Below are 16,721 nucleotides of genomic sequence, written 5' to 3'. Positions count from 1 at the left end.
ACTCAAAATATCTAAATTCGCTAATAGCTTGGCCAATAAGCGTTTAATCAAAAAAAGGAGCTCGATCTGTGATCACTCATATTTCCGACCAAAAATCAATTTTTTAAATTCGCTAATAACTTGGCCAATAAGCGTTGAATCAAAAAAAGGAGCTCGATCTGTGATCACACATATTTCCGACCAAAAATCGATATTTTATATAAAAACTCAAAATATCTAAATTCGCTAATAGCTTGGCCAATAAGCGTTTAATCAAGAAAAGCAGCTCGATCTGTGATCACTCATATTTCTTAACAAAAATCGATTTTTTATATAAAAACTCAAAATATCTAAATTCGCTAATAACTTGGCCAATAAGCGTTTAATAAATAAAAGGAGCTCGATCTGTGATCACTCATATTTCTGACCAAAAATCGATATTTTATATAAAAACTCAAAATATCTAAATTCGCTAATAGCTTGGCCAATAAGCGTTTAATCAAGAAAAGCAGCTCGATCTGTGATCACTCATATTTCTTAACAAAAATCGATTTTTTATATAAAAACTCAAAATATCTAAATTCGCTAATAACTTGGCCAATAAGCGTTTAATAAATAAAAGGAGCTCGATCTGTGATCACTCATATTTCTGACCAAAAATCGATATTTTATATAAAAACTCAAAATATCTAAATTCTCTAGTAACTTGGCCAATAAGCCTTGAATCAAAAAAAGGAGCTCGATCTGTGATCACTCATATTTCCGACCAAAAATCGATTTTTTATATTAAAACTCAAAATATCTAAATTCGCTAATAGCTGGCCAATAAGCGTTTAATCAAGAAAAGGAGCTCGATCTGAGATCACTCATATTTCTTAACAAAAATCGATTTTTTATATAAAAACTCAAAATATCTAAATTCGCTAATAACTTGGCCAATAAGCGTTTAATAAATAAAAGGAGCTCGATCTGTGATCACTCATATTTCTGACCAAAAATCTATATTTTATATAAAAACTCAAAATATCTAAATTCGCTAATAACTTGGCCAATAAGCGTTGAATCAAAAAAAGGAGCTCGATCTGTGATCACACATATTTCCGACCAAAAATCGATATTTTATATAAAAACTCAAAATATCTAAATTCGCTAATAGCTTGGCCAATAAGCGTTTAATCAAGAAAAGGAACTCGATCTGAGATCACTCATATTTCTTAATAAAAATCGATTTTTTATATAAAAACTCAAAATATCTAAATTCGCTAATAGCTTGGCCAATAAGCGTTTAATCAAGAAAAGGAGCTCGATCTGAGATCACTCATATTTCTGACCAAAAATCGATTTTTTATATAAAAACTCAAAATATCTAAATTCGCTAATAACTTGGCCAATAAGCGTTTAATCAAGAAAAGCAGCTCGATCTGTGATCACTCATATTTCTTAACAAAAATCGATTTTTTATATAAAAACTCAAAATATCTAAATTCGCTAATAACTTGGCCAATAAGCGTTTAATAAATAAAAGGAGCTCGATCTGTGATCACTCATATTTCTGACCAAAAATCTATATTTTATATAAAAACTCAAAATATCTAAATTCGCTAATAACTTGGCCAATAAGCGTTGAATCAAAAAAAGGAGCTCGATCTGTGATCACACATATTTCCGACCAAAAATCGATATTTTATATAAAAACTCAAAATATCTAAATTCGCTAATAGCTTGGCCAATAAGCGTTTAATCAAGAAAAGGAACTCGATCTGAGATCACTCATATTTCTTAATAAAAATCGATTTTTTATATAAAAACTCAAAATATCTAAATTCGCTAATAGCTTGGCCAATAAGCGTTTAATCAAGAAAAGGAGCTCGATCTGAGATCACTCATATTTCTGACCAAAAATCGATTTTTTATATAAAAACTCAAAATATCTAAATTCGCTAATAACTTGGCCAATAAGCGTTTAATCAAGAAAAGCAGCTCGATCTGTGATCACTCATATTTCTTAACAAAAATCGATTTTTTATATAAAAACTCAAAATATCTAAATTCGCTAATAACTTGGCCAATAAGCGTTTAATAAATAAAAGGAGCTCGATCTGTGATCACTCATATTTCTGACCAAAAATCTATATTTTATATAAAAACTCAAAATATCTAAATTCGCTAATAACTTGGCCAATAAGCGTTGAATCAAAAAAAGGAGCTCGATCTGTGATCACACATATTTCCGACCAAAAATCGATATTTTATATAAAAACTCAAAATATCTAAATTCGCTAATAGCTTGGCCAATAAGCGTTTAATCAAGAAAAGGAGCTCGATCTGAGATCACTCATATTTCTGACCAAAAATCGATTTTTTATATAAAAACTCAAAATATCTAAATTCGCTAATAACTTGGCCAATAAGCGTTTTAACAAAAATCGATTTTTTATATAAAAACTCAAAATATCTAAATTCGCTAATAACTTGGCCAATAAGCGTTTAATAAATAAAAGGAGCTCGATCTGAGATCACTCATATTTCTGACCAAAAATCGATTTTTTATATAAAAACTCAAAATATCTAAATTCGCTAATAACTTGGCCAATAAGCGTTTAATCAAGAAAAGCAGCTCGATCTGTGATCACTCATATTTCTTAACAAAAATCGATTTTTTATATAAAAACTCAAAATATCTAAATTCGCTAATAACTTGGCCAATAAGCGTTTAATCAAGAAAAGGAGCTCGATCTGTGGTCACTCATATTTCTGACCAAAAATCGATTTTTTATATAAAAACTCAAAATATCTAATTTTGCTAATAACTTGGCCAATAAGCGTTTAATCCAGAAAAGGAGCTCGATTTGTGATCACTCTATTTCTGACCAAAAATTGATTTTTTATATAAAAACACAAAACATCTAAATTCGCTAATAACTTGGCCAATAAGCGTTGAATCAAAAAAAGAAACTCGATCTGTTATCACTCATATTTCTTAACAAAAATCGATTTTTTATATAAAAACTCAAAATATCTAAATTCGCTAATAACTTGGCCAATAAGCGATTAATCAAGAAAAGGAGCTCGATCGATTCAAAAATTTTATAGTCTCATTGGTTTGTGTTTTATTGGGGTTCAAAGTTCAAATTGTATATAAGAATGATGTAAAATCGCTGAATTTGGTATATAACGTTTTTAAGCTTATACAATTCTTACAATATTGGTCTCATAGTAATAATAATTTTCAATACATTTTCCTAAAAATCCTTTTATTTTGCATCTGTCATTGGACTCTTGTCAAAATTTGAACAAAGCTGAGTCATGAAAGATTGAAAGTGTGAGAGATTGTGGAAGTCATAGGCTCAGTGGTTTCAAATTTGAATGATCACTTGGGTATGAGAAAGCTTTCGCAAGATGGCTGCAGCATTTGCTCACAATCGGGTATACACATGTGCAGTTTCCATGGAAATAATCATGAATTAGGCTAAAAATTGCTCCCTTATCCGCCCTATTCTCCGGAAAAAAATTTGACTCCAAAGATAAAATCGACAAATCTTATTTTTTGGAAGTGGTAAAAAAAATTTAGTATCATGTGGCAAAGTGTATAGAGCTCAAATGATACAATTATTTGTTATCCAAAAACTTAAATCCTTTATAGTAGCCATCGATAGTGTCTAGAAAGCGAAAGACTATTCTCATGTAGATCGTAAGTATATATAACGACAACGTTTTATTTTACTTTGCATTTTGCAATGGGATAACAATAAATGCGGTATTGTTATTCCATTGTTTTAGAAATACCCCCTGTCGATCACAAATTCTGGGAGGGAACATTTCTTTAGTTTTGAGGTTTTTACTAAGGAACAAATCTTTAATATATCAAAAAGGCAGCCAAATCACAACAGTGTCGTTTAGACAGAATTTTTGGCAATCAAGAAAATATTGTATTGCTAATTAAGGGATATGCAAATGTTGTTAAATATTTGTGCAAACATCACCAACATATTATTACCACCAAATATACATATTTAGAGGAGATGACCCAAAAGTTCAACAAAGACAAAAGACATCCTGGAAAAATTGATCTTGTAGGTTTCTAAGACTCTAATTCTATAGACTGCATAACCTTAATATATTCCACACACTGTTAAATGAAGACGGTTTTATAGAAATTGTGTTGATATAATTCTCATAAAGTTTATTTTCTTCTTGCTTAAGTATACTGATATCCTATGTAGCCTAGAGTGTAATGAGGCTACATATACATATGTATGTATGTAATTACTAAGATCCCCTTTTAATTATTTGTTTCATTTCGTTTTTATTTATTAATATAATTCCTATAAATATGTATGTTGTATGTATATTTGATTTTATTATAAAAGTTTTTTTTTCAGTTTTTATAAATATTTAATACAAAATAACGTAAATAGCAAATTTCTTAATAATACCAATTGTACGCCAAAGTGCGCTTTTTCAAAATTTTTCATTACCAATAATCACTTTAAACCGTTTGGAAATATGAAAACTATTTTACGGTTACAAGACAAATTTGAATCTCTTATACTAAAAGAGATTTTCCAATACAAAAATTGTAAGAAACTCTTATTTATTAGAGTTTCTTTAAGACAAATGATCTTTTTTTTTAAGATTCCGAAGACGAACTGTCGGAAGTATCTGTGCTTGATGAGGAGGAACTTGAATTGCGTTTACGTCGTTTCGATTTGGATTTCTTTTCATTGATGACCTCATAACTGGGTAGAGTTGAGTTGCTAGAATCAGACGAGTTGCCGGTACTACTAGATTCTTCGATAACGGCATCAATCCTTTTCGACTTTCTGAAAAGAAAAAAATTTAAATGTTTATAAATTATGTTTAATATTTTTTAATTACTTTACTTACTTTTTATCTGACTTATCGGACTTTTTGGCATGTTTAGACTTTCGTGCCTCTACAACATCACTACTGCAAGGTGATTTACTGCGATCTCGTTTGCTTTTCTTGACCTTTTTATCCTTTCTTCGTGCTCCCTTCTCCTGTTCACCTTTAGTAGAGTAAAGATTTTGTGAACTGGCCGTGGAATATCCAGTATCCTTACGTTTGCGTTTCTTATTTCTGCGATAGATAATTTCATTAATTTTAAGATCTTTAATAAATTGTTTCTAAACTAAACTAACTTATCCTTTTTGGCCTTCTTTTTATAGACAACCTCGTCATCGGAATATTCTTTGGCTCTGGAAGAAACAAAACAAAATATTGCTAGAGTTAGAGGCAAACTATTCATACTGCTCTAATGCACAACATATGAAAAATAATAATCCCCATCACATATTCTTACCTCTTAATTTTTCGTCTCATTTCAGTTCCACGATCCGAGGAGATCATATAAATACCATTCGGATCATCAGTATTGCGACGCTTTGATTTATATTGACGTTGCTTGGCAGCAACTTTCAGTTCTCGACGACTTTTCCAAAATTCAGCATTTACAACGTACAAACGATACAGTTGTAAAACGATAACTAAGGAATTTTTACCTAAATTTAAAAAAATTATAAAAATTTTATAAATAAATCATTAATATACATATGTACTTGTGTAGTACTTAATATTACCACTTACAAGTAAAGAAAACATTCATATAACTAATAATATCATATTGGAAAATAATGAGCAAACGAAATGTTAAAAATGGTGCATCCTGTAATATAACATTGAGTACAATGCCCCAAACATCAATGCCACAACAACAATTATTACAACAATCCGTGGGTGGCCTAAAATAAAAATTATTTAAATGAATAATAGTTAGGAAACTTTCAGTAACATTTTAACATTATCCACTTACTCATCTTTATGATTTGAACCTCCGCCCCGCGATCTTCGTGCTCTAGTCGCTGATAAAACTATAGTAAATTGTAATAGACTCCAGGACCAAATGCCCAAAGTTAAATATACCAATAAGTTTATTCTAGCTATCGATTCATCTTTGTACGAATCAAAAAATTCTATAATATCTGCAGCGGTACCTGTTCCAAAAAGCAAACAACAATAATATAATATTAATATGTTCTAATACTTATGTTTTAAATAGTTTTATATCATACCTATATATACCAACAACAGCTGACTTAACTGATCTCTAGTGAGATCTCCCTTTGGTAACATCCATCTACCCACTATGAGTATTAACATTAAAAACTGTTCAATTAATGTTATCCAAGTGTCTTTGTTAATTTTTGGCACACCAAGGACATCCGTTATGGGTGAATCGGCGGTATCATTGGCTTCCGAACTCTTCAGATCACTCAAACGTCTATCGACTTTGTCGAATTCCAATAGCCATATTGCTGGCACAATACTGGCTAAGTACAGGAATACTGAAGGGCAAAACCTAAAGTAAAAAGGCGATTAAATTAAGTATTGAGAGTGTACTATATAATTATCCATTCATGTAAATGGACTATTAATATTTAAAAATAAGAATATCAAAAAAATAATTTGGTCTTTATGTTCCATTCAGGTGGCACTATTTTTAAAAAAATAATAATAAGTTCTTTCGAAACATTGCAGGCTCAATGATAGGTTTTTGAGGCAAAAAGTCCATATTTGAAGTTTCGAATTTTCCAAAAGTAATAATGGCAATTTGTACCTACCACTTTGGAATACACAAATGTAAAAAATTAGAATCAGGTGGTAACTCATAATTTAACGGTAAGCTGTCAAAGTTGAAGCTCTTTTGTTTGTTTTGTTTTCATACATTTCACACTTAAGCCTAGTACTCTGTTCATATTTGCGAAAAATTATGTTTTTTTCATGCGAAAAATTGTACAGGCTGTTTGACAGCTTTCGTGCGAATGAAGTGCTGCGTATGTTATTTCCTGTGGAAAAATAAGGTTGCCAGATGTATTTCACATTTTTTCCACAATAAAAACAGAGCACTGCTTTTGCGAAATTATTTCGCATATATTTCATTCCAAATATTTTATATGTAGTTTGACAGCATTTCGCACGAAATTTTGAACAGAGAACTTAAGTAGTAAGGAAATACAAAATTGTAATAAATAAAAAGTATAGAGCTTATTAAAATTTTATAAAATGGAAAATAATCAAAATGATATGTAAATTTAGATTAAAAAAAAAAAAATAATACAAATGTTTTTATAGTACATAATTTGTTTATTAAAGTGTGTCGTCTTTTTTTATGTAGTTTTCGTGATCGTTTTTGTGTTCCTTGGAGTAGTACTTTGTATATCGGGCCGTATTCCGTAAACTTTTTATACATATGTAAAGAAAGCTATTGATGTGTCATTTAATGTGATTATAAATTTAAGGGCCCCTACTACATTTACGACTTTAGATTGCATAAAAATCAGAAAAATATAAAATTTTAACGGTTAAAGTTATCATAACAGAATTTGGAACTTATGTAGATACAAATGTCCGTCGTAAATCAATGTCATTATAACTTTTGAAATTTTTAAAACAGGAAAAATTTGTTCCAAAAACTGAGATTTTATTATTTGAAAAGTGCGTACTGTGACATTCTTTACCGTGTGATAGTAAAAAAACAATAGGGTTTTACAAATATGAAGCTTTTTTAAAGATCAATGCCTTGCGTTTTTAGAATTTTTCACTCAAACATAAGTTTTTATACCCTTCACCATGAGTGGCAAGGGTATATATAAGTTTGTCATTCCGTTTGTATTTTCCACATTTTTCATTTGCGACCCCATAAAGTATATATATTCTGGATCGTTATAGATAGCGGAATCGATATAGCATTGTCCGTCTGTGTGTTGAATTCAACTTTCCGAAGCCCACAAATAACTTACATACACGATTCATCGGTCCACAAATGGCTGAGATATAAAGAAAAAACTAGGACAACCTCGATTTTTGACCTATTTGTGACCTATATCTGGATTACTAAGTCATTAATATAGACAATATGGATATCTAATGATAGATATTTCAAAGACCTTTGCAACGACGTATATATATAGTAAATTGGACATACAATGGGTCAAAATCGGAAAAAAATATTTTTTAACCCGAATTTTTTTTTTGTCATAAATTCTTTTTCTAAAAAAATTAATTAAAGAAATTTAAATTTTGAAAAAACTTCTTTTAAAAAAATTAAAAAACAATTTGGAAAAACACAATTTTTTTAAAAAAATTTTAAAACATTAAAAAAAATTTTGATTTTGTTTAAATAAAATAGGTCTGGTGGGTACTGTGTCCGCTTAAGTGATCTTTCCGGATCATATAAAAATTGTATATAGTCCCGAAGAAAATTTTTTTCTACAAAAGAAAAAATATAAGGACCATTTTTAAAAAAAACGTAAAAAATACGACATGTATCAACTTTGGATGCGTGTAACTTTTTATAGGGAAGAGATAACTGTTAGCAAGTTTTCTTTTATTTTATTTAGAATTTTATCGCCAATAAAATAAAAAAATATCGACCCTCCGTAGGCCCTCCATATCTAGATATTTCAGCACAGTCGGATCATAAATAGATTTTTGGCGATTTTTTAAAAAAATTTGAGACCCGATGTGACCAAATTTTAGGGGTGACGCACCTGCCCCCATTACTTCTAGGAATCTCAACAATTCAACTCGAAACACCTTAGCTCCAACCGTGTGAAATTTCGTAGCAATATCTCCAATAGTTCCCGAGATACCGAATTATATAAAAAAAAAAGTTTCTAAACCACTGTGCGTTTGTTGATAATGACCCACCCACCGACACGGTTAAAGTGGGCGCAGTATTGAGCGAGTCGATTTAAAAAATTAAATATAGTCAGTTTAAACTATTATTTTTAGCTTTTATTTTGAAAAATTTGTACAATATAAATTTATTCAAAGTATTGGCCATTGTTAGCCATGGCCTTTTCCCATCTTTCTGGCAACATATGGATTCCCAGCCAAAAGAACAGCTCATTATTTGAGGCCAAGAACAAATCAAGACAATATCGGATACTCTGTTCCAAAGTGCAGCGTATCCCTGAGCAGGCGTTCTGCTTCCATCGAAGCAAATATGTAGTATTCGGAATGTTCAAGGTCTGGACTATAAAGCGGGTGAGGCTAAACTTCTCAACCAATTCATTTTAAATAGTTTTTAACAGGTATTGCATAATGTGGTCGATCGTTGTCATGATGGAATATTACGGTTTCATATCTGGCCGCGTTTTTCGGCCAATGCTCGCTTTAAACGAATCAGTTGCATTCGGTCAGGTTCCCTGTGATGGTCTGCTCATATTTCAGCAGCTCATAATAGATAGGACCCTTTTGCTCCCACCAAATACAGAGAATTACCTCAGAGCCATAGATATTTGTCGATTCGGCTGGTTGGCCCGGTTTCACAGACGATCTCTTATTTTCAAAAAGATACCACGTTTGTTAAAATCGAATGACGTGTTGCACAGTTCTTCAATGCTGAACATTGTTAATTTTTCAAAAACATGTCCAACCTAAGAGGGCTATAAAATATGAACCATATAGGATATGGGCTTGGTTTATGGTAAAAATCCAACCTGGATCGAAATAAAATAGAATTACCCAATAGAATTCTAGAATCTTGTTAAAAATTTGGCGTCAAACAATTTACTAAAAATAGAGTCCGCAATAAGTTTATATTAAAATGCACCATTTAAAAATAAACTTATTGCTTTCGGCTTCTCTTGATTCATATTAAGCTTTCACATTGATCGGACTATACAATTTGTTGTGGATGGTTACTCATGTATCGAATTCAAGATTAATTAAGGCTCCTTATTTCTCCTAGTCTATTATGTAATTCATATATTCTATCTATTCTTTTACAGATGACAACAATATTTGCAAAAGGCCAAGCCAGTTGGATATATGAATGATAAGCCAGATCAAAAAACCATATCCGAATGGAGCCGTTATTAATGCAAGACGAGATAGTTCAATTCTACTTTAGTTGTAGTTAAGAACCGAACTGTCAAATCTGTAGTTTATTATTCAGTCACTGATCCGAATCACCAGAATTGAATAATATGGAAGTGGACGTCATGTGGTCCCAGCAGGACGAACGCCACAATGTACATTACGCATGAATGATTTTAGGATATATTAATCTCTGTTGCCAGTATCGTATAACCTATGGATATAATTTGATTGGAAAAAATTCACAAGGAATCTGTTTTATCTGTGCAAAACTAATTCTGTAACTTTAATTTGAAATCTTATTAAGAAATTACCGGAATTTTCCCACTAAAATTCCTTAATACGAACCTTAAAGTAATGAGTCTATCCGATGAAGGTTTCAGACCCGCAGATCACGTCGCGATATTGATCAGAGGAAAGGATCCCAACATTTTATGTGATTGAGCAAAGGAAGCCCTCAACATATCTTATAACTGGGCCAGTGAGACAGTGTAAACCCAGATAAGACAGAAATTTTCATGATCCCATCAAAGCGGACAAGTGAAAATTATGAATAACCGTTCATTCAAAACAAGACAATACAAATAATAAAGAAATTCAACTGTCGATTAGAGACTATACTGGAAGGACCACATTGATAGCAATGTAGAGAAATCACATAGAATATGGAATTTCTACCAAAAGACTGTGCAACGATAACCACATTGACAAAATCTATTGATAATATTTTTACCAATATTACCGATCGAAATATAGATGAAATGCAGCCCTGGATTTAACTATATTGATGGTAATGGGAAAGTCGCTAACAAATGACCATACAACCAACCGAATATGTCAACAGATGTAGAAGAATGCGATGTAAGTAATTGGAGTAAGGAATAACCAAGGAACCGATATATAAACCGATGATTCAGAAATAGGTGACCGAAAGAAAATGTGCTTCTACGAACTTAGCCGAAATATAGGAGAATACTTTCATCTCCCAGATCATAATTACTGTCTTTCAGGCTGAGTTAATGGCGATTAAGGCATTAGGTTTAATAATAGTGTTAAATCTCTGAACGTAAGAATAAAATAAACTCATACTACAATTGCAAGCATTTGAAAAATCTATGACATTATCTGGGAATCCCTGGGAAATCATTAGTCCTTTTTCATGACACATTCCTAATTTGAAAAATTAAAACTAAAAAATCATGATGCATCCATCATTATTCAAAGATTTAACTTTATTTACAAACAATGAAATCACACCCTCGCCAAAACCAATATTATTTTGCAGAATAAAGGACATGAAAATAAACAAAAATCAAATAAATAAAAACACAACGCCAACAAAATCAAAAGTCAATTAATAAAATTTTAGTGAAATGACCGCGATTGGAAAGTGCGTTTTAATGAACATTAATTTATATGAACTATGAGTAAAGAGAGCCAAGAAGACAACGAAACCTAAGTATTTCATACGATTTAGTGGTGGGGTGGGTAAATGGTGGTTAGAAATTTATATGATTTTTAATGCTTAATTGAAAATCAAAGAAGTAATGAACCCTCTAAAAGCAAAAAAGAAACATGACGTCAACCAATTGTTTACTTTAGAGAAAAAATTCCTTTGAGTAAAAAAATAATAGTTTACAATTTTTTATACGAAATTTCATCAGTTGAATTATAATTACATACCATCTCCATTCCTGGGTCTTTTTAATAAATATGGTGAATATACCCTCAAAGAGTAGTAATAATAGAGGAGCCGTCAAGGACCAATAGATAATGTCATTCTTATTTTCGACCACTTGATATATCGCTATAATACTGTGGGCACTGAAAATAATACGCGTTAGTGTCGCCTTAATTGTTGAAATAATTTTCGCCATTTTAGCGTTTCATTGCATTTCACTAGTTTTTCAAATTAATATTTTGATTTTTTTTTGTATTTAAAGCATGATGATGTGTTTTTTTAGTATGTGTATGTATGTATTTTTTGGGAATCACTTTCACTTTATTTTAACATTATTTATTTATTTTTTCGAAAACGAACTTTACTCGAGGAATCACAAACCGCAACTAAATACAAAGACTAATCGTCAAATTAATTTTTAGCACAGGATCTAACTTGGAAAGTTCATTATTAAAAGAAATTAAAACGTCTAGTGTTGTGGAAATTTTAGGGTATTTAATCGTAGTGCAATTTATTCGATTTGAAAATGTTCTCTTCCAAAAAAGTGAATGTGATTTAATACTATTCATAGATTTAAAAAGTAATCGTTTTGAAAATATGAATAATTCTCTTTCAGAAAAGTGACTGTGACTTAAACTATTCATAATGATATACATACATATATAAAGAATTAAACAATATATTGTCCAATTCTCCAATCGGCTTTTATCTTTCCAATTTCAATACTTATTATATCTTAATAAGTACATTACGATAATAAAGTTTCTCCTCATTTCCTTTCACCTTTCAGTAAAAATTCACCTTTATATTGTCTGAGTTCTTATCTGAGAGGCTTTGAGAGAGTGTATCTGTTCATCGGCTGTAGAGTGAAGACGAATCTGATATATAATATGATTTCTGGAGACTATCATTATTTCAAATTTGATTGAATTCAGAGGATAACTCGTATAAAATAAAGTAATTTTTTGAAAATTGATACATATCGAAAATTGGCTTAGATTTGTATCTAAATTCATCTCTATATGAATATTTATCAGAATAATCATACAAATCTTTTCACCGAGACTTTAGGAAAGTCAACGAATATTTCCTATTCGATTCATTATTTATTAATCGATTAATCACTTACCCTCATTACAAACATATCATACAGGTAGGGCATTAAATAGCTCAATAATAATAAAAAAAAACTATATCATACAAACTTCCAATGTATTTAAGTTCATTTTAAACGGTTTTTTGTTTCAAAAGTCATTCATACCTCTCCTTTATTAACTTTTCTTCCTTTAGTGTGTTTTTCTTTATTTATTTTTTTTTGTTGTGGAAATCATAAACTTGCTGACTGACTAAATGACTGCGTTTGCTAATATATTATGGATGAAGAAGGTACATACATTGTAAATTGTGCTCATTTAGAAATGGTCAACTGTCATAAGAGGGTAATTTTAAAAGTAGTTTCTAAATCTAAGGGAAGACAATCAAGTCTATGTTTACAAGTGCCAAATACTAGAGCGGTGTTCGGCACAAACCAAACATGCCACATTAATATTATTATTGTGCATAAAATCAATTTTCTGATTGTGTTTTTGATGCCCGCTCTCAAATTTGTTTACCTTTTTAATAATTTTAACGAGTTTCACGGACATTCTGACCCTGGAGGCTATGGGTGTCAAAAATTATGGATTTTTTTAAATTTGTTAGCTTTTACAAGGTGGCGCAAAAGTAAACTTCCGATGTTTTTTTGCTGTAATTAAAAAAAATTAAAAACTTTGATTCTTCTTGTGGATTATTTTTATTTGGTCTTTCAATTTTTTTTACATCAAGTCGAGAATATGATGTCATGTAAATGGCCGCCGCCACAGTTGATTGTCATTTGAGCCCTTTTTATGGCATTTTCCATCACTTTGGCCAAAACTTCTGGCGATAGGTCCTCACATTCTTGACGGATATTGTCTTTAAGAGCTGCAAGAGTCTGAGACTTCAAAAAGCCCCACAAAAAGAAGTCTGGAGCGGTCAAATCAGGCGATTTTGCTGGCCAGTGCAAATCGCCAAAACGGGAGATTAGGCGCCCGGGAAATGCATCCTTCAGCATATCGGTTGTGTCACGTGCAGCGTGTGCCGTTGCACCGTTCTGTTGGAACCACATGTTTTCCAATCTCAATTCATCAAGTTGCGGCAAAAAGAACTCGTTGATCATTGCTCTGTAGCGCTCACCATTTACAGTAACCGTTTGGACCGCGACGTCTTCGAAGAAAAAAGGTCCGATGACTCCTCCAGCAAAAACAGCACACCATACAGTGACTTTGAGCGGGTGTAATGGCTCTTCGTGGGTTACACGCGGATTTTCAGTGCCCCAGAAGCTTATTTACGTACCCGCTAAGATGGAAATGGGCCTCATCACTCATGATTATTTTTGATGAAAAATCATCTTCCTTATTGGTCAAATAAATAGTCAGCAATATTCCTCGTTCTGGAGCAGTGTAGCGTAACATTGTTTATTAACGTGTATTTCGCATATGTTTACTACACAAATGTCAAAACAGAACTGACATTAGGTGCCAATCGCAAAATTTATAGCATTTTCTGATAGGAGGATTACTTTTGCGCCACGTTGTATTTTGAAAAATTTGTTCAATATAAATAATTTATTCACATTTGGATACTCTGTTCTAAAGTGAAGAGTATCCAAGAGAGAGCGTTCTGCATCGATCGTAACAAACAGTAGACGAATGGAGCACGTTCTGGACTATAAAGCGCGTGAGGCAAAACTTCCCAATCACTTCATTCAAAATATTTTTTAACAGGTATTCAACAATTGGCAGCAGCTCATAATATTTAGGCCCCTTTTGCTCCAACCAAATACAGAGCATTACCTAAGCGCCATAGATATTTGGCTTTGGTATCGAATCTGCTGGATGGTCGGGCTTCACTTACGATCTCTTAAGCTTCGAGTTATCGTAATTGATCAATGGATTTATCGCAAGTAATGATTCTGTGCAAAAATTATTTTCTTTTATAGCGTTCAAGCAGCATTTTGACATTTTGAATGGTACATATCAGTCATTAATTCTCAACCAAGTTTTTTTACGCTTTGTTGGAGCAAAATTCGACATTTTCGAAGCAAAAAAAAAACATTGTTGAGAATTAATGACAGATATGTACCCTTCAAAATGATATAATAAGTTATTAAAAACAAAAACTGCGTTCAAAAGATACGCCATCTTTTTCAAATCCCACATTTATAAGTAAATCCCAATAATACTGAACGTACAATTAAGTGAACTACTAAAAACTTCACTCATGAACTTGATATATTCTTCTGATTTAGCACTCTGTGATTAATTCCTGATTTCAAAGCTAATGAAATGGTTCGGTGAAGGATTTTTATTATCGTCTTATTTGGAATTAGGATCAACAAATTTTATAATCGTTATTCATTCACAATCTATCGAAATAAGCGGAGTTTATATGATTTTCAATTGAGTTAAAAGAACTTTTAGAACTACTTTCATATTACATTGTCTTTGTTTGTAATTATGAAAAAAACCCGTCAAGAAATTAGAACAAAGAAGTTGTAAAAAACGCGGCATGTCTCAAAATATGTCCATGTATGTGTGTATGTATTTGAAATTTAGCAAACGTATGAGCGTAACTGAGAAAAACCTTGGCCGCCAAAATTAACACTATGTGTGATTTTTTTTTCTATCCTGCAGTTTTAAATAGTAATAATTGTCAAATTTGTGCTAGATAGCTAAGTATATGTATGTATATCGATAAACAGGTTTTGAATTGATGTGTTATCGAACTTACTTTGATCGTTAAGACTAGTTACTTTTCTAATCCAAAATAATACTGGCGATACACAGTGAAAGATTTTTGAAAAAAGTTGAAATAATTCTGTAATATCCAAACGGATAGTCTGATTTTGATAACTATCGGGATACAACAGATCTCAATCCCATAGAAAACCAATGGGAAATCATAGATCGCAAAATACGGACTCTAAATTGTATCACGAAGGAAGCTTTATTAGATAATTTTATAAGGAAATGGCAAAATATTTCAAATGAGACGATTAATTATTTAATTGGTTCAATGCAACGTTGCTGTGAAGCAGTAATAAAAAGCATGGTACAAGTTTTGTATAAATTAAACCTAAGTTTCCATTGTTTTCTCAGTACCTTAATAATTTCTTTGTTGTTAATATAAGTAAATACTTACTAAAAAAATTCAAATTGAAAGGCAAAATATTATCAAAATTGTAGTTACTGCGAGGACCAGAGGTTTCCTAAATATCCATTTTATTTTTATAAATATATTTTTTTTGGTAAATATAGCAAAATATGAAAAATATTACAAAAAGATTGTTGTATTTTTAATAAAACATTTAAATTTGTTTCCTTTAGTGTCTAAATTTGTCAACACCGAATCAGTTCCATGGGCTGCAGGGTTGTGACTCATACCCACATAATTTAAAAGTGTATTTGTGTTGTTGTTAATGTTTGTACAAGCATGCGGTTTGTTTATGTCGGTCACACTGTAATGGTGACAACATGAACCCTCTTTAATTGCCGCAACTTTTTGTTTGTATGGAATTGTACACAAACTAGTTCATTAAGACTGATGATTGCATTCTCTCTTGGGATGATTTTACTAGGCGACAATTCCGAAAATATGATTCCAATGATCGAAAACAAGGCATCTTTAAGACGAGCCGCCGGCTTAATGCTGCCCACACACGGATGATTTGTGAGAGCGATTTGTTCGTGTTCGACTTGTTAATTGGGCTGTGCGCGCACAAAATCACAAGTAATTGAAAATTTTCAATCACAAATCAGGCGAACACATCATTCCGTGTGTGGCCTGCTATACTGAGTAGTATTATTTTAGAACATTTTTTGCTTGAAAAACAATAAAAACCATTGTGAAATATCAGGACATTATGATATGATAAGAGACCTTGTGAATTGACCAAATAATATTTTTTATTTTTGAATTGTTGTTTTCTAAAACCAAAATATCCTATGAGAAAATTCCTTTAAAATAATTCAAATAAAATTCGAACTAGATTAAATTTCGAAAAACGGAAAAAATCGTTTTGGTGAATTTAATTCTATGTCAAAATTCTAAGAATCTAAAATTAAAAACATCGAATATT

The 16,721-nt window shown here is 31.3% G+C and overlaps 1 protein-coding gene across 1 annotated transcript; it reads right to left on the bottom strand.

Annotated features, from left to right (window-relative positions):
- Positions 1-4,609: 4,609 nt before the first annotated feature.
- LOC135948921 (transmembrane protein 26) lies at positions 4,610-11,759 on the bottom strand. Its single transcript, XM_065498371.1, has 8 exons — positions 11,566-11,759; positions 6,072-6,358; positions 5,813-5,993; positions 5,587-5,741; positions 5,303-5,501; positions 5,138-5,198; positions 4,867-5,072; positions 4,610-4,802 (listed from the first exon to the last, which is right to left on the bottom strand). The coding sequence occupies exons 1-8, from the start codon at positions 11,757-11,759 to the stop codon at positions 4,610-4,612; spliced, it is 1,476 nt and encodes a 491-aa protein (XP_065354443.1).
- Positions 11,760-16,721: the final 4,962 nt, after the last annotated feature.

The sequence above is a fragment of the Calliphora vicina genome, chromosome 1 (genome assembly GCF_958450345.1).
Source record: "Calliphora vicina chromosome 1, idCalVici1.1, whole genome shotgun sequence".
Lineage (NCBI taxonomy): Eukaryota > Metazoa > Arthropoda > Insecta > Diptera > Calliphoridae > Calliphora > Calliphora vicina.
This window is presented reverse-complemented; position numbering and strand designations above follow the sequence as displayed.